The sequence below is a fragment of the Medicago sativa genome, chromosome 8 (genome assembly GCF_051527215.1).
Source record: "Medicago sativa cultivar Bolivia chromosome 8, Bolivia_mono, whole genome shotgun sequence".
In the NCBI taxonomy this organism is placed as follows: domain Eukaryota; kingdom Viridiplantae; phylum Streptophyta; class Magnoliopsida; order Fabales; family Fabaceae; genus Medicago; species Medicago sativa.
In genome coordinates this window covers 4962224-4988001 of record NC_140756.1, presented here as the reverse complement: position 1 = coordinate 4988001, position 25778 = coordinate 4962224, and the positions used below count along the sequence as shown (strand labels likewise).

At 36.2% G+C, this 25778-nt stretch overlaps 3 protein-coding genes and 1 non-coding gene across 4 annotated transcripts; 2 read left to right on the top strand and 2 right to left on the bottom strand.

Annotated features, from left to right (window-relative positions):
* Positions 1-409: 409 nt before the first annotated feature.
* On the bottom strand, positions 410-1329 carry LOC146896337 (uncharacterized). Its single transcript, XM_085733119.1, has 2 exons — positions 1323-1329; positions 410-753 (listed from the first exon to the last, which is right to left on the bottom strand). Exons 1-2 carry the CDS (start codon positions 1327-1329, stop codon positions 410-412), a joined length of 351 nt encoding a protein of 116 aa, XP_085589245.1.
* Positions 1330-12532: 11203 nt separating this feature from the next.
* On the bottom strand, positions 12533-12639 carry LOC146896336 (small nucleolar RNA R71). Its single transcript, XR_015024374.1, has one exon. It is a non-coding gene; the product is annotated as a small nucleolar RNA R71 (small nucleolar RNA).
* A 497-nt stretch (positions 12640-13136) lies between these two features.
* On the top strand, positions 13137-14477 carry LOC146896335 (uncharacterized). The gene is made up of 2 exons (XM_085733100.1): positions 13137-13613; positions 13659-14477. Exons 1-2 carry the CDS (start codon positions 13137-13139, stop codon positions 14475-14477), a joined length of 1296 nt encoding a protein of 431 aa, XP_085589226.1.
* A 7518-nt stretch (positions 14478-21995) lies between these two features.
* Positions 21996-23099, top strand: LOC146896334 (uncharacterized). The gene is made up of 3 exons (XM_085734816.1): positions 21996-22128; positions 22238-22294; positions 22515-23099. Exons 1-3 carry the CDS (start codon positions 22058-22060, stop codon positions 23032-23034), a joined length of 648 nt encoding a protein of 215 aa, XP_085590942.1. The 5' UTR covers positions 21996-22057; the 3' UTR covers positions 23035-23099.
* Positions 23100-25778: the final 2679 nt, after the last annotated feature.

Below are 25778 nucleotides of genomic sequence, written 5' to 3'. Positions count from 1 at the left end.
CCGTGCACAGCTATGAAAACTCGGCCACATACATTGGTCGTGTCGTGGGTGCTCGAATGTTTATGCAAAATAGTGAAGGTCAATCTATATATTTAGTTGAAAACTATAATTCATGCCAATCCACTTGCAAATAACCTGTTGCCCAAGCAGAACAATCCAACTTAGGCCTAAGCCTTCCCAAATCACCTATTTCAAAGGAGATTTCTAAAATTTCAAACATGTTTCAGAAAGTGTAGTTCTAGACAATATATTTTGTTCAGAGTGTACTTTTGAATGACTCAAAATTCACATTTTTTCCGAGCGAATCAATAATAACCAACAATATTGTGCAACTCGTGCAAATGTGTACATGTATCATTTACAATTTAATACATAAAGATGTTGACACTCAAGATAAAAATGAACCTTCCTAGTCAAATTTGTTTCTCAAAAGCGTCAAAGATTTCTTATCTTTAATAAGAATTTGAGTAAAGGCTAATGATGGTTCAAGGTAATTTCTTTGACAGCCAACAATGTGTCCAGTTATGGTACCAAAAGTCGGTAACTCTACACCGCAATTAGGAGCGAAAACTTCAACGAAATCGTCTTCGGGAGGTTTAGAGTTGACAACATTGTTATCAGTGCAGTTTCCTTTGCATAATTCAACATATTGTAAGGCCATGCACCCTAAACCAGGACTGTCATTCAGGTTATGGAGCTTTTGATCTGTTCTATTCTTGTTCAAAATGTCGGCAATTTCGCTTGCAGGGTTTGCTGTAAGACATAGAGAACACACAACCAGCTGATATCAGATATATATTATGCAAAATATGCACTTCGACACCAGAAATTTTCAGAACTAAGTTCAAACACACAGACATAACCTGCATTAAAATTTTAACTTCAAAAAAAAAAAAAATCATGTTTTCAATCTTTACTTTCTTCTAAACACATAAACAATGACAAGCCTGCCCTCTGATGACATTAACCTTCACGAATACTTGCACTCTACTCATTTTTTCCACCAATTGTATTGCACAAAAAAAGTAATGCTAAGTGTTGACTAATTGACCATTAAAACTTTTCTGAATATTCTATTGTTATGTTACTTAATTGCTTATGTGTGTAATCATTTTAATGTAGTAGTTGCCTCTGCATAAGTATGGCAACATCTTTATTTTAATGTAGCAGTTCTGCAGAAGTATGGTGTCCCATACTTGTTGAATTGTTTAAGACTTTGTAAGCTTAGTTGGGTGACTATGCTGCTGTCCCCTTTTTTCTGTTTTGCCTATATATTGTATCAGAAGCTTTTATTTTGAAGTATGAATGAAATTGCAGCATACTGAACATTGTTATTGTCTCTTTCTCTTCCACTTCCTTTTCTCTAATTTCTGTTTTCTGTTCTTTGAGCTTATTGCTTCTGCTGCCATTACAAAAGCTAACAGTGGTATACAGAGCAGTGTTCTTAGAGGCTGTGAAAAGAAAAAAAAAACACACACAAACCCAGAAAATTTGTTAGAAATCAAATGGCTTCTGGTAGTAATGTTGTAATTTCTATTCCTCAATTTTCTGGGGAAAGTTATCACATATGGGTTGTCAAAATGAAATCATGTTTGAAGTCTTTTGGCTTATGGGATTATGTAGATGAAGACAAGCAGGTTCCACCACTGCAAGCTAATCCCACAGTAGCTCAAATGAAACACCATGAGGAGGAGAAATTGAAGAAGGAGAAAGCAGTTTCAGTTCTTCATTCAGCCTTGGCAGATGATGTGTTTACGGGAATCATGCATCTCGAAACAGCCAAGCAAATATGGGATGAGCTGGACGAAAGGTATGCTGGTGATGAAAGGGTAAGATCCATAAAGTTATTGACTCTTAAAAGGGAGTTTGAAATGCTGAAAATGAAGGAACATGAATCTGTCAAAGAATACACCTCAAAACTATCTCACTTGGTGAATCAAATGAGACTTCATGGTGAGGTTGTAGATGACAGCAAAGTAGTGGAAAAGATGCTGATCAGCTTACCCGACAAATTTGAAGCCAAAGTTGCTGCTATTGAAGAGTCATGTGATCTCAAGAAACTAACTGTTTCTGAGATGGTTAGCAAATTGTCAGCTCATGAACAAAGATTCTCTATGAGAATGGATGATGTTTCTGATGGGGCTTTTCAGGCCAACTACAAGCAGTCTGGGCAGAAGAAAAGGAACAACAAACATGGTGGTTATCAACAAGGAAAGAACAAAGATGATGGTAGTTCAAGTGGATCTGCAGCAAAGGACAGGTTCCCTCCTTGTCTAACTTGTAAAAGAACAAATCACTTGTCAAAAGATTGCTTTTATAAGGGAAAACCCCAAATTAAATGCAATCACTGTCATCGATGGGGTCATAGAGAGAAGTTTTGTCGATTAAAACAAAACCAATCTCAACCACAACATGCACATCAAGTTAACTTCACTGATGAACAAGCCCATGAAGATCACTTGTTTATGGCCACTCAGACATCTAGTTCTTCTTCAAAAGATGTATGGTATGTTGATAGTGGGTGCACAATCCACATGGCAAAAGAACCAAGTCTCTTCACCTCTTTGAACAAAGCTGTACAAACCAGAGTGAAGCTTGGAAATGGAAAAATTGTTCAGGCCAAAGGAAAAGGTATTGTTTATGTTCACACTAGCAAAGGTCCAAAATATATCCATGATGTTTTGTTGATTCCAGACCTGAGTCAAAATTTGCTAAGTGTTGCTCAGTTATTGAAGAAAGGATATTCAATTTCCTTTAAAAATAATGTTTGTGTCATAATGGATTCAACTGATTCTGAAGTTGTGAAGGTTGAAATGTGTGGAAATAGTTTTCCATTATGTTTGAATCAAGTGAATCAAACAGCACTTGTTTCCAAACATGATGATTCTGCACTATGGCACAAAAGATATGGTCATTTTAATTTTAATGCATTAAAATTTCTGCAATCTCATGATATGGTGAGAGACATGCCAGAAATTAATTGCATTAATGATTTATGTGATGCTTGTCAACTTGGAAAAATGCATAGAAAGTCTTTTCAGTCCACAAATGTTACACGAGCAAAGGAAAAATTGGAGCTTGTTCATACCGACTTGTGTGGTCCTATGAGTATGCCCTCTCTTAGCCACAACAAGTACTTTCTATTGTTTATTGATGATCTGACTAGGATGACATGGGTGTATTTTCTGACAAGTAAAGCTCAAACTTTTAATGTCTTCAAAAAGTTTAGAGCTATGGTGGAGTCTCAAAGTGGCTGCAAAATCAAAGCTTTGAGATCTGACAACGGAAAGGAGTATACTTCCAATGAATTTAATTTGTTTTGTGAAGATATGGGCATTGTACATCAGCTGACAGTGAGCTACACACCTCAGCAAAATGGAGTTTCTGAGAGGAAAAACAGAACAGTTATGGAGATGGCAAGATGTTTGATTGCTGAAAAGCAATTACCAAAAGGTTTTTGGGCTGAAGCTGTTTATACAGCAGTGTATCTCTTGAATAGGCTGCCAACAAGGGCTGTTCAAGAAAAAACACCAATTGAGGCATGGATAGGTGTGAAGCCTTCAGCAAAACATTTGAAGATCTTTGGATCAATATGTTATGTTCATGTTGTAGCAGCAAAAAGATCCAAATTGGATGACAAAGCTGAAATGAGGATTTTTTTGGGCTATGCAGCAAGCTCCAAAGGCTATAGAGTGTACAACTTGAAGACAAAACAAATTGTGATCAGCAGAGACATTGATGTCGATGAAAATGCATATTGGGATTGGGAAAATGGTGAGGTTCAAAGAAGTACAAAATCTGCTGAAAGTGCTCCTGACAAACAAGAGCACACAACAAATGAAGATGAAAATCAGATAGCTGAATCTGATTCCCCAATTCTAAAGAGCAAATCTCTGGCTGAAGTTTATGAAAATTGCAATTTTGTTGTGAATGAACCTTCTAGTTTTGAAGAAGCTTCATTGATAACAGAATGGAAAGATTCAATGAAGGAGGAGCTGCTAGCCATTAATAAAAATGGTACATGGGAACTCACTCCAAGACCCAAAGATAAAAATGTGATAGGAGTTAAATGGGTTTACCGAACCAAGTTAAATCCTGATGGTTCCATTCACAAACACAAAGCAAGGCTTGTTGTGAAAGGATATTCTCAAATGGCTGGAATTGATTATGGTGATACATTTGCACCGGTTGCTAGGCATGAAACAATTCGGTTGATTGTTGCTCTATCAGCACAATATGGATGGAAGATCTTTCATTTGGATGTCAAATCGGCATTCTTAAATGGAATCCTGGAGGAGGAAATTTATGTTGAACAACCTGCTGGTTTTATTGTTGCAGGTCATGAAGACAGTGTTTATAGGCTTCACAAAGCCTTGTATGGGCTGAAACAGGCGCCTAGAGCCTGGTACAGCAGAATTGACTCACATTTTCTGCAAAATGATTTCAGGAGGAGTCAAAATGAGCATACACTTTATGTTAAAGATTGTGGCAATGGGAAGAGGATTATAGTTTCTCTTTATGTTGATGACTTGTTGATTACCGGTAATGACATTGATGAGATTAACAAGTTTAAGAAGAACATGTTGCAGGTCTTTGAAATGACGGACCTGGGATTGATGAAGTATTTTTTGGGAATGGAATTGCATCAGCTTGATGATGGAATATTTCTTTCACAAAAGAAATATGCTAATGATGTGATGAAAAAATTCAAATTGGAGAGTTGTAAATCTGTTTCAACACCTCTTGCTGTAAATGAAAAACTCTCAAAATCTGATGGAGATGTTATGGCAGATGTTACTCAATATAGGAGTTTGATTGGTTGTCTTCTTTACTTGACTGCAACTAGACCAGATTTGATGTTCTCTGCTAGTTTGCTTTCAAGGGTCATGCATTCACCAAGTGTAACACACTTAGGTGTGGGCAAAAGAGTGTTGAGGTACATAAAAGGTACTACTGATTTTGGTATCTGGTACTACAAAGGTGATGGTAAGATTGAAGGCTTTGTTGATAGTGATTGGGCTGGATCTGTTGATGACTCTAAAAGCACAAGTGGTTATGTTTTTTCACTTGGTAGTGGTGTATTTTCATGGAATTCCAAAAAACAAGATGTGGTTGCTCAATCCTCAGCTGAAGCTGAGTATATTGCTGCTGCAGCTGCATCAAATCAAGCTATTTGGATCAAAAAGGTATTGAGTGATCTGAATCATGTACAAGAGGAACCAATTGTGCTATGGTGTGACAACAAATCAGCTATAGCAATTGCCAAAAATCCCATTCAACATGGAAGAACAAAGCATATCAATGTCAAATTTCATGCTATAAGAGAAGCTGAACAGAATGGAGACGTAAAATTGCAGCACTGTACTTCTGAAGAACAATTAGCAGACATTTTAACTAAGGCACTTCCTAGTGCCAAGTTCATGGAGCTAAGAAGCAAGCTGGGAGTATTCCAGAAAAGTTTTAAAGAGGAGTGTTGACTAATTGACCATTAAAACTTTTCTGAATATTCTATTGTTATGTTACTTAATTGCTTATGTGTGTAATCATTTTAATGTAGTAGTTGCCTCTGCATAAGTATGGCAACATCTTTATTTTAATGTAGCAGTTCTGCAGAAGTATGGTGTCCCATACTTGTTGAATTGTTTAAGACTTTGTAAGCTTAGTTGGGTGACTATGCTGTTGTCCCCTTTTTTCTGTTTTGCCTATATATTGTATCAGAAGCTTTTATTTTGAAGTATGAATGAAATTGCAGCATACTGAACATTGTTATTGTCTCTTTCTCTTCCACTTCCTTTTCTCTAATTTCTGTTTTCTGTTCTTTGAGCTTATTGCTTCTGCTGCCATTACAAAAGCTAACACTAAGAACCAAATCATCTGTCTAAATTTGAATTCATAAAGATAATCAATCAGATAATCAGTTAGAAATTAAGTAATAAAATCCATATAAAGACCAAAAACACAAATATCTTGATCTGTGACTAATCCTATCAAGACAAACGATGAAATACTAATAAACAAAATTTACTTGCTGGTCTTTTTCAGAAACAAAAGAAAGTCTTCTCTTGAACAACTGAAAGAAAGGTGTCACTTCATAGTAAATGACCTACCAGATTAAATTACCATGTCCTTCATCTTCTAGCGGATATAACTTTTGCAAATACACAAAGTAGCACATATTGGCAAATGACAATATAATACTATATATTTCTAGAGACATCAAAATAGAGAAGGTACCAACAAAATAGTTGATGTTCATAATTACCATGTACATAGGTTGTAGTCAATAGTATGTCATATTGCAGTTATGGTTTTCAGTTTCACTGATGACACACTCTATTTACTGATTTTAATAACATTAAAAAGAATTTTGTTGCGTTGGATTAATAGACTCTAAATGTATGTACATACTTCAAATACTTGGTAATTTGGTCATAAAATGGCAAATCATAATAAATGCAGCTTGTCAAGGAAACCAATGTTGAACTTAACCAACATACTTGCATGAATCTATTGAGTGGAAGTCAGATGCGATCTCAAATCTAGGAGTTCCTAGGTTGAAGTCAGTACGGGCAGGTCCTAGGTTATAAGTTGTAAATTTGAAATTTGTTGGGAACTTAAAACAAGGACTACACTAGTGGATTTCCTTCCTGGCTTGGTAGCCCCCAAAGTAGGTGTGTTTGTCACCGAACTGGCCTTAACAAACCTCCTGTGCTTTTTACTTTCTATCATTTACTTTTATCTTGTTTGTTTGTTATTGTTAGCACGATGTTTAAACATTAATCTCAACATCCGTTTTGTGTCTGGTGTTGAAACATCGTATAAAACATTTGAAAGCTAACGCGCTAGAATTTCACAAACATTGGGAAGCTGGAATAATTCCCTGTTCCTAGAAGGGTCACTACCTGAGCCAATACAGGCCTGTTTTCTCTTGCTCGCTTGAGTCAACCTCTTCCTTTTCAGAGGGACCTCGTCCTCCTCAATATGATCGTCCATCACCCTCACAAGGAACCAAGCATCCACTGTGCGCTCTCTCTGGGCATCCCTCTTTTGGTCACTGGATGCCTTCTGGTTCGACTTAAGGAGAAGGGAACAAATGTTTGATATTTTCGACATTTTTCTTTCAAAAACTAAGTTTGTATGAACGTGTCAACAAAGGAAAAAAGGTTTAAAGAGGCAATGCAACAATAAGGCAAATTAATGAAGTCATCTACCGAGTATCTCCATCGTACTAAGAGAAAGCACTAAGCTCTGAGTATCGATCACATGAGGAACAGTAACCGAATTCCTGCACGAATCCAACTGGCGGTTACCCTCCTCGTCCACTACGTCGGCGGGCTGGAATGACCTAACGAATTCATGGATTCTATCATGGTCTATTTTCTCTCGGCTCGAAAAATGAGCGTATTTACATTTGAAGATCCTGGGTTTGTACTCAAAGTGGTCAGGGTACCAGAAAAAATGGAAACGAGGAATGCGGGTAGAGGCCACACCTCCTTTACTGTGCGGCCTCTCCACCATCTTCAGCACATTGCTCAAAGCAACTTCATTCCGTGGTCGCACAAGAAAGAATCACTCTTTAAAGCTGTCTGCCTCCTTTTCAAAGGCATCAAAAACCTCTTGTTCTGACAAAGAGAGACCCACTTGCGCCCACCACATTTCTCAGTTCCCCGTCAGTCTGAAAAAATGCTAAAAAAACAAGTCTTTGGAAAGGGAGACACACAGGTATTGGTACACTAAGTCAAAAGCTTTGATGAAGGGATAAGAGTTCGGGTGCTACTGCGAAGGACATAGTTCAAACCACTGGAACAAATCGATTTGAAAGGGCGAGAAGAGGAGCCTAAACCCCATCTCCTTGAAACCCACCTCGTACATAGGAATACGCTTGGCGGAATACTTCGAGCAAATCCTGAGGTGCTCGAGAAATTCACTTCCCAGTCTTCTTTCCTTCCAACAGAAAGATGCGGAATTTCCGCCGCACCATCCGACGAGAACAAGGATATCGCATCCAAGGGCTCTTTTCCCCCGAGGAAATGTCATGCAAGACGACCTCGTTCCTATTAGGGTTACCTGTCATGAACCAAACCTAAAAGGAAATCATGGAAATGTTAAATCTAAACGATCAAACCCACATTTCCCTTACCTGTCAGACTTGCCACGGCTAAAGGAAACCCTCAAACGAGAAGAACGGAGGATGATCACCGTAAATCAACCTCCACATGATGGCAACAAATCAAAACCCTAAAAAGGATGAAACCTGTCACCAGTGGTTCCTCCTCTAACATACGACATCTAAACAAACTCTAAGTCTTAAAACTCCTCGTACACAGTGGAAACCACCAAAACAACGGTGGAAACCATCGTAACGGAGTAACCCTAAGTCATTCATGCAAGATTACAATTTTTAAACAACAAAAACTACAGTGATCATACCAGAAAAATAGAAGGAGAATGCAGAAGTTAACGAACCTGTGTTGTAGATGAGAGACTGGACTTGAAGATGGAAGGTTGAAGGTCCAAAATGCAGTAAAACATTTGGGAAATAATCTTAAGTTCTTTGGATTGCTAAGAATGTGAAATGATAAAGTGTTTCCAAACATACGTTTGAAACTATTTATATTTCCTTCACAACCTTTCAGAAAACAGCGAGCAAGATCTGGTGCAGTCCTTCAAATGCAACCCTTCATTAGTAAAGTGAAGCAACGATCCAGATTACACCCATCCACAGATTCAACGGTTCTGATCAAATACACCTGACTCCCAATCGCCAAGATCAAATCAACGGTTACGATGACGCCTCATGAATGTAAACCGAGACACCCTCAAGGTGCTAGGTACTCAAGTACCATCATAGCCTTTACACTTGGCATTAAGAAACCAAAGGTCATGTCCCCTCAGTCTCATCCTCGAAACATAAGCATTAATTACTGAATGACAAACGACCAACTCCCTGACGAGGGAATCTTTTTCACTTCTGCACTACATGGGCGAACATAGCGGACCACATGATTACCAGACAATGATTCCTGCATAGGGTGACAAACACATGCAAAGGGTTAGCGAGCACAAATCATCTGCACAACGTTGTTAACCCTAATGACAACACGATCACCAAAGTGCTAAGTTCTGAGATACGCTCGCCTACCCTGACCAATCAATTCGCTTTTGGTAGAATTTGTGCGGTATTCCTTAGAAAACCATCCGGTTTCCTTGCGGGCATATGGTCCAAATAATCATACCAAACGAGCCTACTCAAGGTCTTGACGAGCATACTCTTATGAACGACACCGTTAACCCAAATTGATATAATCGCCGATGTGATAGGTGATGAGTCAATAATTAATCTGCTTTATTATAATATTTAGTATCATTTTAATTAGATGGGTAAACAGTGTTTTTAACCCCTGTAATATAGGGCACTTTTGGTTTTAGCCCCTGTAAATTTTTTTTTTTTTGATTCCACCCTTGTAAAATGAAGATTCTTCAGGTTTGACTCCTGACCCCTGTGACTCAGAAGAATCTATGATGTGGCATTTTTTTTTTCAATTTTTTTTGAATGTCCACGTGGCATTTCTGATTTTTTTTTAATTTTTTAAAAAAAAATTTTAAAAAAAATTCTTAAAAAATAAAAAAATTGGAAAAATTAATAAAAATGAAAACAAAAATCTGAAAAATTTTAAAAATAAAATATGGAAAAATAAAAAAAATGAAAACATTCTGGAAAAAATTAAAAAATTTCGAAAAAAATTCATATTTTTTTTCGGAAAGTACTTGTCATTCAACCGTATAACGGAAAAAAATTCATATTTTTTTTTCGGATAGTACTTGTCATTCAACCGTATAACGGAAAAAAATAATATTTTTTTTTTCGGAAAGTACTTGTCATTCAACCTAAGCTCGGAATACGCAAAAATTCCCGGAAAAAATACTAATGAAAATTTCAAAATTTCGAAAAATACACAAAAAACTTAAGCTCGGTTTATTAATACACATATTTTTTCCCTTATTCTCGGCTTATAAATACACAAAATTTCCCGAAATTTTTTTTGGAAATAAATACACTGAAAAAACCTAAGCTCGACATATATACTAATGAAAATTTCGAAATTTCAAGAAATACTAATGAATTTTTCAAAAATTTCATTTTTTTAAAAATGATTAATCATTTTAATTTTTTTCGAAAATTTCAAAAAAAATTTAAATATTTTCCAGATTTTTTATTTTTCATTAAAATTTTAATTAGAATTTTTCCAGAATTTTATTTAAAATTTCGAAAATTTTAATTAAAATTTTTCATTAAAATTTCATTTTTCCAGAAATTTTAATTTTTTTCAGAAAATTTTGAAATTTTATTTTTTCAGAATTTTCATTATTTTTCATTTTATTAGATTATTTTAATTTTTTAATCATTTTTTATTTTTATTAATTTTTCCAAAATTTTTAAATTTTTTTCCGTATTTTTAATTTTTTTTTTCATTTTTATTAATTTTTCAATTTTCCAGAATTTTTTATATTTTTTATTAATTTTTCATTTTTCCAGATTTTTTTTATTAATTTTCAGATTTTTTTTTCAATTTTTTTATTATTTTTCATTTTTCCAGAATTTTAATTTTTTTTTTAAAAAAATCAAAAATGCCACGTGTACCCTAATAAAAAAATAAAAATAATTATACAGTCAGCGTGACACGTCAACAAAAAAGGTGACGCAGCATGCCGCGTCAAAGATTCTGTTGAGTCACAGGGGTCAGGGGCCAAACCTGAAGAATCTTCATTTTACAAGGGTAGAATCTAAAAAAAAAATTTACAGGGGCTAAAACCAAAAGTGCCATATATTACAGGGGATAAAAACACTGTTTACCCTATTTAGATTTAGTTTTATTTTATTTTAATATTATTTCCTTTTTGAATTATTTTACTTCAATTGCATATTATTATATTTCAGGAACAAATATATGATGGATTGAGTCTTGGAGCAAAAGAAAGGAGTCTGGAGCAAATTCGAGGCAAAAATACGAAGATTCGGAGACAAAAATATGTCTCCCCCAAGTCAGAAGCTTGGCACGGCGCGTGCCAATATGTGTCACGGCCGTGGCACCCTCTAGAGTGCCTTTTGCTGCTTTTGCTTAGGACTTAAGCTACTCTGTTTTAGTTTTTACCAAAAAGCCCATGTAGTTGCTTAGATTTTAAGTCGAATGTAAACTATAAATAAAGTAGCCTCCCATCACAAATATTCATCTTTATTTCTGGGAATTCAATAAGTGACAATTGTCTTTCTTTATAAAGTTCTTCTTTTATTTTATTTACTTTCTTGTTATTTATTTTATGCTTTCTCTCTTCTTCTCTATGTCTACGTTGAGCATGAGTGAGTAGACTTCTCTTGTCTTGGGATTGTTGGATAAGTCTAATGACATAATCCTAATCAGACCAAGCTTTAACCCTAATTTCATGTAACCTTAATTTCTAATCTAAATTCACCGGTTAAACAAGAATTAACAATTATCAATTTGTGGAAACGAAAGTGGAGGGTTTGATAATTGTTAATCCATCATCTCAAATATCAATTCATAATGCGAAAGCAGAGCTTTGATATTGGAACAAGTGAATTTAGACAAGAATTGCAAAGGCAGCGAAATAGTCTTTGCAATTCTTGAGACATGTGTAGTTTCAATCCTTATAAGCTTCTTTTAGTTATCAAATCAGCGAAATAAGTTTGGTTGCTAGAGTTAAACTCTCACTAGACTTGGTTGGAAAGGTGAGGGGCTAAAGGGAAACCGGTCTTTAGAAATTAGGTATAAACCATGAAGTTATAAGTTAAGGTTTTGGTTTGTGAAGGATTTGTTATTTCGATGAACCAATAATCCCAAGGCTCCTTTTATTATTATATTTAATTTCAACCAACTGAAACCCTCAATTCTACAATCTTTCTTCTCCTCTAATCATTCTCTAAAAGTTAATTAAATTGAACAACTCCCTGTCGGAACGATACTCTCTTTTATTACTACTTCGATAGACCGTGCACTTGCGGTTTGTCCTATTAAGTTTTTGGCGCCGTTGTCGGGGAGTTAACTAATTTAATTAGCTTTTTCTTTGTGATTAAAATTCTTCTCTTTTTCTCTTCTTTTTCTTTTTCTTTTTCTTTTCTTTTCTTATTTTTCTTCACCATTAACTTTTTGGAAAACACAAGGATAATAACGACATGGCTGAAGAACGTACTCTTAAAGAGTGTAAACCCTTCTACGGACGAGCCACATGCTATTATTGTGTATCCAACGGTTGAGGGTGAAAATTTTGAAATTAAACTTGCACTCTTAATTTGGTGCAACAAAATCAGTTTTCTGGATCACCCACTGAGGATCCAAACCTGCATATTTCAACTTTTTGGAGACTCAGTGTAACCTAGGCTGCACATTTTTCCTTTTTCCTTAAGGGATAAAGCTCTCACTTGGTTCCATTCTTTAAAAGTTGGTTCCATCACTTCATGGGACCAAATGAGGTGAAAATTTCTTGCACGTTTCTTCCCCCCTCTAAAATCGCCCAACTAAGGGCCAAACTTTATCAATTTACTCAAAAAGAAGGGGAGTCACTTTATGATGCTTGGGAGCGTTTCAAGGAAATGCTTAGACTTTGTCCCCGCCATGGTTTGGAAAAATGGTTAATCATCCACACTTTTTACAATGGTCTAACATATACCACTAGGATTTCTGTTGATGCAGCTGCAGGTGGTGCTTTAATGAACAAGGATTTCCAAACGGCTTATGCCCTGATCGAGGACATGGCCTTAAATCTCTTCCAATTGACCGATGAGGAAGCCGTCACCAATTCTTCACCCTCCAAAAAGAAGGCAGGTATGTACGAAGTCTCTAACTATGATTATCTTGCTGCTAAGATTGATGCGCTAACCCAAAAATTTGGAAAACTAAATGTTAGTGCTATCACTTCTGCTTCTACACCTCTTTCTTTTCGGCCATTCTAGCATTAAATGCAAACTAGGTGATGTTGAACAATTAAATTTCATTCAAAATAACCAAGGGATAAGTGTTAACCAAAATCTTTATAAAAATCCCTTTGGTCAAGAAGCAGCATCACCCAGTTATGCAAATGCTCAAAGAGTCATTCAAAAGTATAATCTTGAACTTTTAATGGAAAATTATTTTTTCAAACAATCCGAACAGCTCCAGGAGCTTAAGGACCAGACTAAACTTTTGAATGACTCTCTTGCTATGCTTACCTCAAAAATAGATTCCATCTCCTCTCACAACAAAATCTTAGAGACTCAACTCTCCCAAGTTGCCCAAAAAATTAGCCAACCTAAAATTAATAAGATGAATGATGTTACACTTAGGAATGGTAAGCAACTAGAGGACCCTATAAGAAAGACCAAGCCTAATGAGGTTGAGAAAGAGATTAGTGAACCACAAGGAGAGGAAATTAGGGAAGAGAGCGAAAAACCACAAAGTGAGAAAGCTACACCACCCCCTTTTAAACCAAAAGTCCCTTTCCCACAAAGGTTTTCCAAGCCTAAGCTAGATGAGCAATTTAAAAAGTTCATCGAAATGATGAATAAAATCTACATTGATGTGCCCTTCACCGAAGTCCTAACTCAAATGCCTACCTATGCTAAATTTTTAAAGGAAATTCTTTCTAAAAAGAGAAAAATTGAGGAGTGTGAAATGGTGAACCTTACAGAAGAGTGTAGTGCCATCATCCAAAATAAATTGCCACCCAAGATTAAAGATCCAGGAAGTTTCTCCATACCTCGTGTGATAGGCTCCGAAATAGTGAAAAAGGCAATGTGTGATCTAGGAGCTAGTGTCAGTCTGATGCCGTTATCTCTTTATGAAAGATTAGGAATAGGGGAGCTTAAGTCAACAAAGATGACCCTACAACTAGCAGACCGTTCCATTAAGTACCCAGCTGGAATCATAGAGGATGTGCCGGTCAAAGTAGGAGAAGTATATGTCCCCGCTGATTTTGTTGTGATGGAGATGGAAGAAGACAACCAAGTACCAATTCTCTTGGGAGGACCATTCTTTGCCACCGCAGGGGCCATAATTGATGTTAAGCATGGTAAGTTGGTATTTAATGTTGGTAAAGAAACTGTTGAATTTGAGCTTGCTAAACTAATGAAAATTCCTTCCATTAAGGACTCTTGTTGTGTGTTAGATGTAATCGACCATTGTGTGAAAGAATGCTCTTTAGCATCAACTACACATGATGGTTTGGAGGTATGCTTGGTAAATGATGCAGGTACAAAGCTAGAAGGAGATGCCAAAGCTTACGAGGAGTTATTGAATGAAAATCCTCCCGTGGAAGGTTTGGGTATAGAAGAGCTAGTGAAAGAGGAGCCATCCCCTTTACCGAAAGAGGCACCAAAGGTGGAGCTTAAACCGCTTCCACCAAACTTGAGGTATGAATTCTTGGGCCCTAACTCAACTTACCATGTTATTGTGAGTGCAAGCTTAAATGAGGTAGAAGGTTAACACCAAAGAAGGTTAAACCCTAACATGAAAGAAGTTGTGAAAAAAGAAGTTTTAAAACTCCTAGATGCAGGTGTTATTTATCCAATTTCTGATTCTAAATGGGTTAGCCCCGTTCAAGTAGTACCTAAAAAGGGTGGTCTCACAGTTATTAAAAATGATAAAAATGAATCCATTGCAACTAAAACCGTCACCGGTTGGAGAATGTGTATTGATTATAGGAATCTTAACAAAGCAACCCATAAGGATCACTTTCCACTTCCTTTTATAGACCAAATGTTAGAAAGGTTAGCTAAGCATTCACATTTTTGTTACTTAGATGGTTATTCTGGATTCTTCCAAATACCTATTCACCCTAATGACCAAGAGAAAACCACTTTCACATGCCCTTTTGGCACTTTTGCCTATCGGAGAATGCCTTTTGGTCTTTGCAATGCTCCCGCTACTTTTCAAAGATGCATGATGTCTATGTTTTCTGATTTTGTTGAAAATATAATGGAAGTTTTTATGGATGATTTTTCTGTGCATGGATCTAGTTTTGATAATTGTTTGACTAACCTGAAAAAAGTTTTGGAAAGATGTAAGCAGGTGAATTTAGTGTTGAATTGGGAAAAGTGCTCTTCATGGTAAGAGAAGGAATTGTCCTAGGACACTTAGTCTCTGAACGGGGTATAGAGGTAGATAACGAAAAAATTGAAATTATTGAAAAAATGTTACCTCCTACCTCGGTCAAAGAAGTAAGAAGTTTCCTAGGATATGCGGGGTTCTACCGCCGCTTTATTAAAGATTTTTCTTCAATTACTAAGCCACTAACAAGCCTGCTCCTTAAGGATGCAGATTTTGTGTTTGATGATGCATGCCTACAAGCATTTTGCAGGTTAAAAGAAGCTTTGGTCACTGCCCCAAGATTGGAACTTACCTTTTGAGATAATGTGCGATGCAAGTGATTATGCAGTTGGGGCGGTGTTGGGTCAAAGAAAGGAAAAGAAGATGCATGCTATATACTATGCAAGTAAGACCCTTGATGGGGCACAGGTAAATTATGCTACAACAGAGAAAGAACTATTAGCAGTAGTCTATGCCATTGACAAATTTCGGCCATACTTGGTAGGATCAAAAATCATTATTTACACAGATCACTCGACAATAAAATATTTGTTTAATAAAAAATATGCCAAACCGAGGTTGATCCGATGGATTTTGCTCCTCCAAGAATTTGACCTTGAAATAAAAGATAAAAAGGGTACTGAAAATGTTGTAGCTGATCACTTGTCCCTCCTTAGGGAAACCAATGAGGATGAGTTGCCTTTAGATGATTCCTTTCCGGATGACCAACTCTTCTTATTGGCACAAACTAACGCACCTTGGTATGCAGATTTTGTTAATTTTCTTGCAGCAGGGGTACTACCACCTGAATTGAACTACCAACAAAAGAAGAAATTCTTCCATGATCTCAAGCACTACTATTGGGATGAGCCTTACCTCTTCAAAAGAGGATCAGATGGAATTTTCAGAAGATGCATTCCTGAAAGCGAGGTAAGTAGTATTCTTCACCATTGCCACTCCTCCTCCTATGGTGGCCACGCCAGTAGTCAAAAAACTTCTTTCAAAATTCTTCAATCTGGTTTCTGGTGGCCATCACTTTTCAAAGATGTGCATCTCTTTGTTTCTAAATGTGACAAATGTCAACGCACTAGTAATATTACTAAAAGAAATGAAATGCCTTTGAACAACATCCTTGAAGTTGAAATTTTCGATGTATGGGGTATTGATTTCATGGGGCCATTTCCCTCTTCTTTTGGTAATCAATACATATTGGTGGATGTTGACTATGTGTCCAAATGGGTTGAGGCCATTGCCTCCCCCACTAATGATGCACAAGTAGTCATGAAATTGTTCAAAAAAATTATCTTTCCAAGGTTTGGAGTGCCAAGGGTTGTAATAAGCGATGGAGGGTCTCACTTCATTTCTAAACATTTTGAAAAACTTTTACAAAAGTATGGAGTGAAACACAAAATTGCAACACCCTATCACCCACAAACTAGCGGACAAGTTGAAGTCTCCAATAGACAAATAAAAGCTATTATTGAAAAAACCGTTTCAAACTCTAGGAAAGATTGTTCCAGTAAGCTCGACGATGCTCTTTGGGCTTATCGGACAGCCTACAAGACTCCCATTGGAATGACTCCTTTTAAACTTATTTATGGAAAATCTTGTCACCTTCCGGTTGAGCTTGAGCACAAGGCTTATTGGGAAATAAGGAACCTTAACTTGGACCCAAATTTAGCCGGTCAAAAAATAAAACTTCAATTAAGTGAGTTAGAAGAGCTTAGGATAGATGCCTATGAGAATGCTCGCATTTACAAAGAAAGAACTAAAAAATGGCATGATCAGCATATCCTTAAAAAAAGACTTCAAAAGCGGTGATCTTGTGCTTCTCTTTAACTCTAGGATGAGGCTTTTTCCAGGCAAACTAAGGTCTAGATGGTCAGGTCCGTTTCAAGTCCGCAAAGTCTATCCCCATGGGGCAATTGAAATCTTTTCTGAAAAAACCAGACCATTCAAGGTTAATGGACAAAGGCTAAAGGTTTATAATGTAGGAGAAGAAAATGAAGTTGTGTCTGTTTGGAATCTTACCAACCCTCCTTAAAGGACTACACTTTCACTTTTGTCAAGGTAGTGACGGTAAAAGAGCGCTTCGTGGGAGGCAACCCACGCGTTTAATTGGTTTTCCTGTTATTTCCCTTTGTTTTGTAGGTAATTGCCCGTCCATGATTCGAAAAAGCAAGAAGAATTGAAGATAGGAAGCCAAAAGGGTGGCACGACCCGTGCTAAGATTGGCATGGCCGAGCCTGCATAAAACTTCAAAATTCCAAAAAAATGGCAGAAAGATGGCACTGCCGTGCCAGCCTTACAGTCCTCAAGAATTCAATTTTTTGTTTTCTTCGGCAAATTGTGAGCTTTCCGCATCCCTTCTACCCCTTCTTCTTGAATCATTGAGGACAATGCTTCTCGTAATTGTGGGGGGAGCCTAATAAAGTGTCTTGAGTCGTAGTGTTTCCAAACTCCCTTAAACTTTATTCTTTTGTTTTGTTTTATTGCGAAAGACATGATTAAGTAGCTTGTTTTTATTGTTTATTATGTCATAAATTTTTTTGTTGTCTTCTCTTAAAAGGTTGTTTCTTGTACATGAAAGTGACCTCTTGTGTTTTTAGTGTTCTTGCTATACCCACATCACGTTTTATTGTGAAAATTCTCCAATGAGAAAAGCACTCAGTTGCAATCTTTGAGTAAATGCATGAGTATGTATTTTAAGGAGCACGTTCTATCTTTAATAGTAACTTAGACCCTTAAAAGTCTTCAGAGTAAAAGTAGTATAAGTTTGTGTGGGAAATAATGTGCTATATTGTTATAATGTTTTAAACTAAAATGGGGCGGGAGAATGGCACCAACATGTGGAGGAAAGGACACCCCCTCTCTGACTTCCTAAATGTGGTGGTGACTCCCTAATTGAACTTAAACTCTAAATCCCTCAAAAGAGGAAATAAATTCATCAAAGCTAGGAGGAAAGGACACCCTCTCCATAAAGACTTCCTACGCGGAGATGATAAAAATTTGCAGCACTACTTAGGGTGATCATGGAATCTAGGAGGAAAGGACACCCCCTCCAAAAAGACTTCCTATGAGGAAATGATAACCCCTAAGCAATCTGCAGCCCCAAGCGCTTAAATTGTTAATTTAATTTAATTCTAACTAAATTCCCATCTCTCTTATATGAAATGAAGAAAGGACTTTTCTTGGTTACTTTAGTATTAAGGATAGAACCTGTTCCTCATAATATATGTCTTATACAGGAGCAAGAAAAGGGTCGGACTGCGCGCACACACACACACACACACTCACTTGAGACTTGTTGTTGGGTTGAATAGGTTCACAAGGAATACTTGAAGTTGTGATTAGTGTACATTGAAATATGTCTCCCCCAAGTCAGAAGCTTGGCACGGCCCGGGCCAATATGTGGCACGGCCGTGCCACCCTCCAAAGTGCCTTTTGCTGCTTTTGCATAGGACTTAAGCTACTCTATTTTAGTTTTAATAACCAAAAAGCCCATGTAGTTGCTTAGATTTTAAGTCGAATATAAACTATAAATAGAGTAGCCTCCCATCACAAATATTCATCTTTATTTATGGGAATTCAATAAGTGACAATTGTCTTTCTTAATAAAGTTCTTCTTTTATTTTATTTACTTTCTTGTTATTTATTTTATGCTTTCTCTCTTCTTCTATATGTCTACGATGAGCATGAGTGAGTAAACTTCTCTTGTCTTGGGATTGTTGGATAAGTCTAATGACATAATCCTAATCGGACCAAGCTTTAACCCTAATTTCATGTAACCTTAATTTCTAATCTAAATTCACCGATTAAACATGAATTAACAATTATCAAACTGTGGAAACGAAAGTGGAGGGTTTGATAATTGTTAATCCATCATCTCAAATATCAATTCATAATACGAAAGCGGAGATTTGATATTGGAACAAGTGAATTTAGACAAGAATTGCAAAGGCAGCGAAATAGTCTTTGCAATTCTTGAGACATGGGTAGTTTCAATACTTATAAGCTTCTTCTAGTAATCAAATCAGCGAAATAGGTTTGGTTGCTAGAGGTAAACTCTCACTGGACTTTGTTGGAAAGGTGAGGGGCTAAAGGGAAACCATGCTTTAGAAATTAGGTATAAACCATGAAGTTATAAGTTAAGGTTTTGGTTTGTGAAGGATTTGTTATTACGATGAACCAATAATCCCAAGGCTCCTTTTATTATTATATTTACTTTCAACCAACTAAAACCCTCAATTCTACAATCTTTCTTCTCCTCTAATCATTCTCTAAAAGTTAATTAAATTGAACAACTCCCTGTCGGAACGATACTCTCTTTTATTACTACTTCGATAGACCGTACACTTGCGGTTTATGAAGGAAAATTGAATACAAGAAAGGAGTTGAAGCAGTGGAATAATTTCGATTTTCTTTCCTTTGATCATTACGAAATTCAAACATGAATCAGTGATTCGATTGTTACCTCGAAGTTTGGAATCTGAACGTTGGAAACTGGAAACTGGAATCTCGATCACTGCCAAGCAAGCAGCAAGCAGCAAAGCCTCTAGCAAGTCCACACGAACAGTGCTTCTCCAAAACTCGGTGCTAGCCAAGGAATCAGAAGTGCAGAGAAGAAGGGTTGCTCCAAAACGTGTAACCAAAAACTTCAGCACTAGAGTTCTATTTATAGAATTTCTAGTGTGCTCTGCAAGTCAAAAGTCACTATTGGGCTTCAGTAAGCCCAACAACGAGTTTAGTAATTTTGCTAACTAATTAGCGTTATTTACTAAACGCACCCCTTATATAAGTCATACTTATATATTTCTCTTTTGATTGTTCTTTGTGTGTGACCCTATAGGTTCTAGTCACGTTGGCAATAATATTAAATCTAACATTTAATATTATAAACAATGAGCGGTATCTAGCAACACATCATTGCTACCCAAGTGACAAGAATGTCAAGTGATCTGACGAAACCTTTCTATGATAATACCTCATGTGTACAATTACTCCTTTGTCTCAATATCTTTATTGATCCCAAGGCATAGATATTGTCCCCCTTGTATAGATCAATATTTATATTTCTTGATTCCGAAATATACTGAATAACGAACAAGTCCAATATCTTATATTGACTTAGCTCGGCATGGCCATGCAGTTTTACAGTCATATTTCATCAAGAGGCCTAAAGATATATCTCCCGTTTATGAGGAGGGACAAATCCCATCTAGGACACTCATGTCCCTCAACACGCTTCATCAAGTACCCATCAACCAACGTTATGGTTATCCTTTTACAGACAACGTTAGAATGGCAACAAAGCACTTGAGTCCACATCTAGGGATCATAGTGGTTTCAGGTCTAAGAGCGATATACACTATTATCATTGTGAGAATATCTTATGACAATTGCATAACTTACTATGTAGTATTCTCACGGTGGGTCAATCCAGTATAAATATTACTCCTAATTTTTATACCTATGTATAGACTTAATATCTCATATCTATGACCCATGAGATGAGGTCATCAGTCTACATACATAATAGTCTCGACGCTTTATTATTATCCTTTATTCATATAAAAGCTTTGACTACGGATTCATTTAAGAATAGCGTTTTTTATTATAATGTAATCTCATGATTAAGTCACACTTAATATATTATTACACAAACGGTCTATTCTAAGGACTTTATTAACATTACACAATTATAATAAAGAGTGTCATATATTATTCAATAATAAACGTCATGATACATAAGATAATGTTTAACATTAACTATTGGCCTCTAGGGCTTACACCAACAGTTTATCCTATCAATAGGTTCTGAGATGATTCTAAATCACTTGTCTATCTGGCCCGCTCTTTACAAAGCCTACAAGGAATCTCATGGCTAGCAAACATTGTTCCGTCATCAGAATACCAGAATGCTTCAACACTAATAACGAGCACATACATGCAATATCCGCTTTATCAGGATATGCTTCAAAATACCACACAAGGCCTCTGCGATCAGTTCCCCCGCTCAGTCTTAAGTCATCACTCTTTGTCAAGAGCCACAACTTGGGGGGCTACTCTTCTAGATTGGTCACTGACCTAGGCCCAACAACAAATCAAGCTCAAATGCTGCATTTGGCAATTTACTCGCAACACACACCCTCCTCGCGGGGGGGGGGGGGGGGGGGGGGGGGGGGGGGGGGGGGGGCTCAGAGCATCTAAGACCAGTTCAAACAAACTGTAACATCTCTTTCCCACATTCCTGCGAATATCTCACCCACGGTTACACTTACCTCGATTTCGTAACTGTCGGACACACGTGTGCCATTACAACGACTCTACATTCACCCACCTCTATAAATAGGAGGCTTCTCGCAGCCTCCAAAGGTAGAATCTCTTTCACCTCTCAACCACCATTCCGAACCTCCAAAAATACCCTCAATTTTCAAGACAAATAACACATGTAACAAATAGATAAAGATAAATTTTAATATTAAAACAAATGTAACAAACACATGTGTGCATTGACTTTGTCAAAATTGCCCTGGGGGCCAAAACTGCAAAAAAGTCAATACTTAGGTGGCGGTTTTGTAGTTTATTTAGTTAGGTGGCCAAAATCGCAACTTCTTGAAACATAGGGGGGCCAAAACTGCAATTAAGCCTAGTAACAACAACAACAATAATAATAATAATAATAATAATAATAATAATAGTAATTTTTTTTGTAGGAATAATAATAATAGTAATAATAATAATAACTAAAAAAAATCATCAAATTGGGTTAACAAGGCAATGAATAACGCAATTAATTGAATTGAATGAATAATAACTGGAAACTCCAAAAATTGTGGGCACTAAAGTTGGGATTTTGGTTAAGTCACACATTATATATGTCAAGTCCTCATAGGTTAGGTTAGTAACCCTTGTGCGACTGCGAGCAATATTGTGCGACTGCGAGCAATATTTATCTACCGAAATAAAGCACTCCAATGGTGGTAAAAGGAATGGAAGATCAAGTAATTCCTCTCTTGGAAGAATATAAGCCAGTTACTAATCCAAGGTACTCTGTCCCATTTAATTTTTCCTCTTATAATTCTTTTTGCTTTTGCTTTTGATTTTTTTTTTTTTTAATTCATAAACGTTTGTTCGCATATATTCATTGTTTATAGCGATTGTGAAAAAGGCATGAAAGATGGGTTTGTGGGGATGAAAGAATCTGATGCAGTGTATGTACTACTCAACCCCTTTAATTTACCCTCACACAGTTATATTATTATTATTATTATTAATTTTTTTTTTAGGGTTTGTTTGGATTGACAGTTTATTGTTTGCTTTATAACACAAGCATTATTTATCGTGATTAATAAGTCAATCCAAACTGACCCAAAAAACTCTCACAAACCAATGCATGTATATAATCTCATGAACATATGTTAATATGCATAGGCACACAACTTCCATTGTCGCCAAGCGTAGGCCCAAAACTGGCATCGTCGCATGGCGTAGGAACAAAACTTCCATTGTCGCCGTGCTCTCGACAATACTATGCTTGCTATTGGCTATCTTCCCTATACTAAAGATATCATCAGATGGTCGTAACTTTATGGCAAAATATGAGAATATCATCATGGTCATACTCGTCCCTCTTGTTTTGTTTATTCAATTAAGGCTGGTTTATATTAGTTCACTCCGCCCTATTGACAACAGAATCTTTGGGATCTTATTCATACTTTTGCTATCAAATGCAATTTCAGTCATAGAAGTTGGTTTTTTCTCATGGACTGCTGCTAGCATCATTTTGATCACTTCGGCCATCGTATTTGCACCACTTGTTTATGATAATTGGGAATTCATCTCTACTGAAGACATTGTATTCTCAGAAAGAATACAAAAATTCGTATCAGTTATCTGTTTCTTATCAATAGTTTACACTGTTAAAAGCGTAGTCTACTATGTTTATGTGTAGTTTGGAATTTTATTTATCTCAATAAAGATTTGGTGTGTGGATTTTGCGGCTCATCAATGTTATTATGATCCGGTTTTTTATAGTTTATATTCTCACATTGTTGGTCCTTTTCCATTCCTTCTTTCTTTAACAGAATAATGGTTTTAGTTTGAATTTGTGTTGATTTGATTATTATAAAGAAAATCAACTACAAAACGCATCTATAATCAAGTTTTAGCTGTTTTTGATGTAATTTTGTCTATACCCTAAGAATTCATTCCCAGTAATTTACCATCAAATTCAAATATTTATATATTTAAGCTATTAATTGTTGGATTAAGAGAAATCTTACTTTATGATTCTATACACTCACACACTCTCTCCCTTGTAAAATGGAAATCACACACTTGTTCTATATTCATTTAACATGTCTTATATACATACACACAATGATCACTACTTTGTTGTGCATAGGAGTGATGACTCGGTAATGTGGTTGGTATATTTTGATGGGTCATGTGCATAGATGGTGTAGAAATCTATCAAACAACTTAAATCGACTTGTTGATGCAAATTGAAAATCGAGATATGAGCAATTTGAAAGGTGGTTTGCAAAAGATATTTGGACTCTTAGGAGACAGAGATTAAGACAATGCATTTATCCTTTAAAGTCTAAGCACACTTAACCGAACCGCCAAACATTTTTTCAGCATTTTAAATTTCAACTTTGAACCGTAATTACGAAGTACAAAATCTTGAAAAACTGAGCTTCTTTGTCACTTGAACTAATAAACATTGATGGGAAAAAATCATGGTAGCATGTCTAAACAAGATTATAGTACAAATATGTTCACACAAAAATCCATATGAAGTTCAGAAACAAATGAAATTCAATTAGTCATTGGCAAATGAGTTAATTAAGGTGACTTCTTCGGTCAAACATTGGTGACAGTCGTAATTGAGATGAGAGGATTTATACGATCCCTGGCAGACACTTTTCAAATGCATGGAGTAATAGTAAAGGTTTTATTTGATTGAAATCATAATTTTTTAACGGAGTAAAGTGATTGAATTAAGGAAAAGGAACATGTGACTTGGAGAGGGAGTGTGCATGGAATATTATTTAAAAAAAATAATTGAGACGACCTCTTTTTAAGATGACATCATTTCCATCAAAAATCTTTTTAAGACGACATCATTTATTTTAACTATTATAATTAATTTATTATGTATTTGAGACGACATCTTTTTAAACTAATCAATGAAAGGATACTTTCTTTAATCCATGTATAAATACAGGTTGGTAGCTGAGCATAAGAAATCAAACTAATCACATGGATTCGCTTCATGGTTCAAGCAGTGCGGCTTCAAGGTAGTATAGTACACCTCGCTTAGCTTATATTATTGCATATATTTTTTTTACATTTTCCTCCCTTCATACGTCAAGCAACTAACTTATGTTTTCAACTTTGTTTTGGTGATTAATGCATGTCAATTTGAAACAGGAAAAATAATGAAGTGTTTAAAGATTTGGCAGAAATCTTTTATAAAATGTTCACCACTTTAGCAGCCATGGTTGCAGTGAAGTGCACAAATGATGGGGAGAAGTTACTAGCAAAAAACTATACTATATTTTCAGCAAGTGTCTACATCATTATGGCATACTTCTTAGTTTGGCTGCTCCAAACTCTCTTACAAAACCCTATTCCAAATGATTCTATTAGTATTTTCCAAATCTCACTCTTACTCTTGTTGGGGTATGCTTTGTCCTTTTTAGCCTTGACACTGATTTCACTGAACATTGCTGTGATTACTCTGGTCTTATGGCTCTTTATTTTTGTGCTTGTTTTCATTTACAATAACTACTATCAACAAGAACTCATCAAAACAGTCAGAAAAAATCAGCCAGCCAGTTTTTTGGGAGGTACATCAACATTCCACCGCAAGGTAAAGGTCGATTGCCGGTGTAGAACTCCGGCCAAGAAGGCAAGAAGAATGTAATTGCGTTCATTTTCCTGCCTGTCATTGAATTATTTTTTATTTGACTGTCATTGTCCTGTATGCAAACTCAATGATAGTTATATCAAATGTGGGAGACTTGGATAACTACCAAGCATATTAATACCACAAAATCAGAAGGATATTTTACCCAAAAACATCTTTAAGAAGTTACTAAATTGGGATTTATAAACAATCAACTCAAATATTACAAGCTAATATCAAGTCATTTCAAGGTACTTTGGTATACATATGAAAAGAGTCACATTCACAAGAGTGATAACAATGAGGTAAGGTGGGCATGATAGTAATGCCCCATCGAGTGAAAACTCATACCCTATGGGTGTCCGAAATTGGATCCTCTCAATCGCCATATGCGGTATATATTAGTCTGTGCTGTGGACATGTGATTGGATGTTATTGGGTAGGATACTACTTCTCACTTTGTGGTAACAATGCTTGGTAGTTACCAACTCTCCCATGTTTATGCAAATTGGATTGGATAAAAAGAATGAGAAATGTTGTTTATAGCAATACACTAAAAAGAAATAAAGAATACAATATAGTATAAAGGAGTTTAAAAACCATCATTTAGAGCCACTAATAGAGGTTAACAACCATGCAGGAGAGGAAGCACAACTCCGCAATGAGCAAGAATACGGTTTTGCTGCGCGGAAGAAGCACTGCCGTGCACAGCTATGAAAACTCGGCCACATACATTGGTCGTGGGTGCTAGAATGTTTATGCAAAATAGTGAAGGTCAATCT

Coding starts and splice junctions, on each gene's coding strand:
- LOC146896335 (XM_085733100.1), top strand. CDS start 13,137: ATGGAAAATTATTTTTTCAAACAATCCGAACAGCTCCAGGAGCTTAAG. Junction 13,614..13,658: donor TAACTCAAATGCCTACCTAT/GCTAAATTTTTA, acceptor AGAAAAATTGAG/GAGTGTGAAATGGTGAACCT.
- LOC146896334 (XM_085734816.1), top strand. CDS start 22,058: ATGGTGGTAAAAGGAATGGAAGATCAAGTAATTCCTCTCTTGGAAGAA. Junction 22,129..22,237: donor AAGCCAGTTACTAATCCAAG/GTACTCTGTCCC, acceptor CATTGTTTATAG/CGATTGTGAAAAAGGCATGA. Junction 22,295..22,514: donor ATGAAAGAATCTGATGCAGT/GTATGTACTACT, acceptor TAATATGCATAG/GCACACAACTTCCATTGTCG.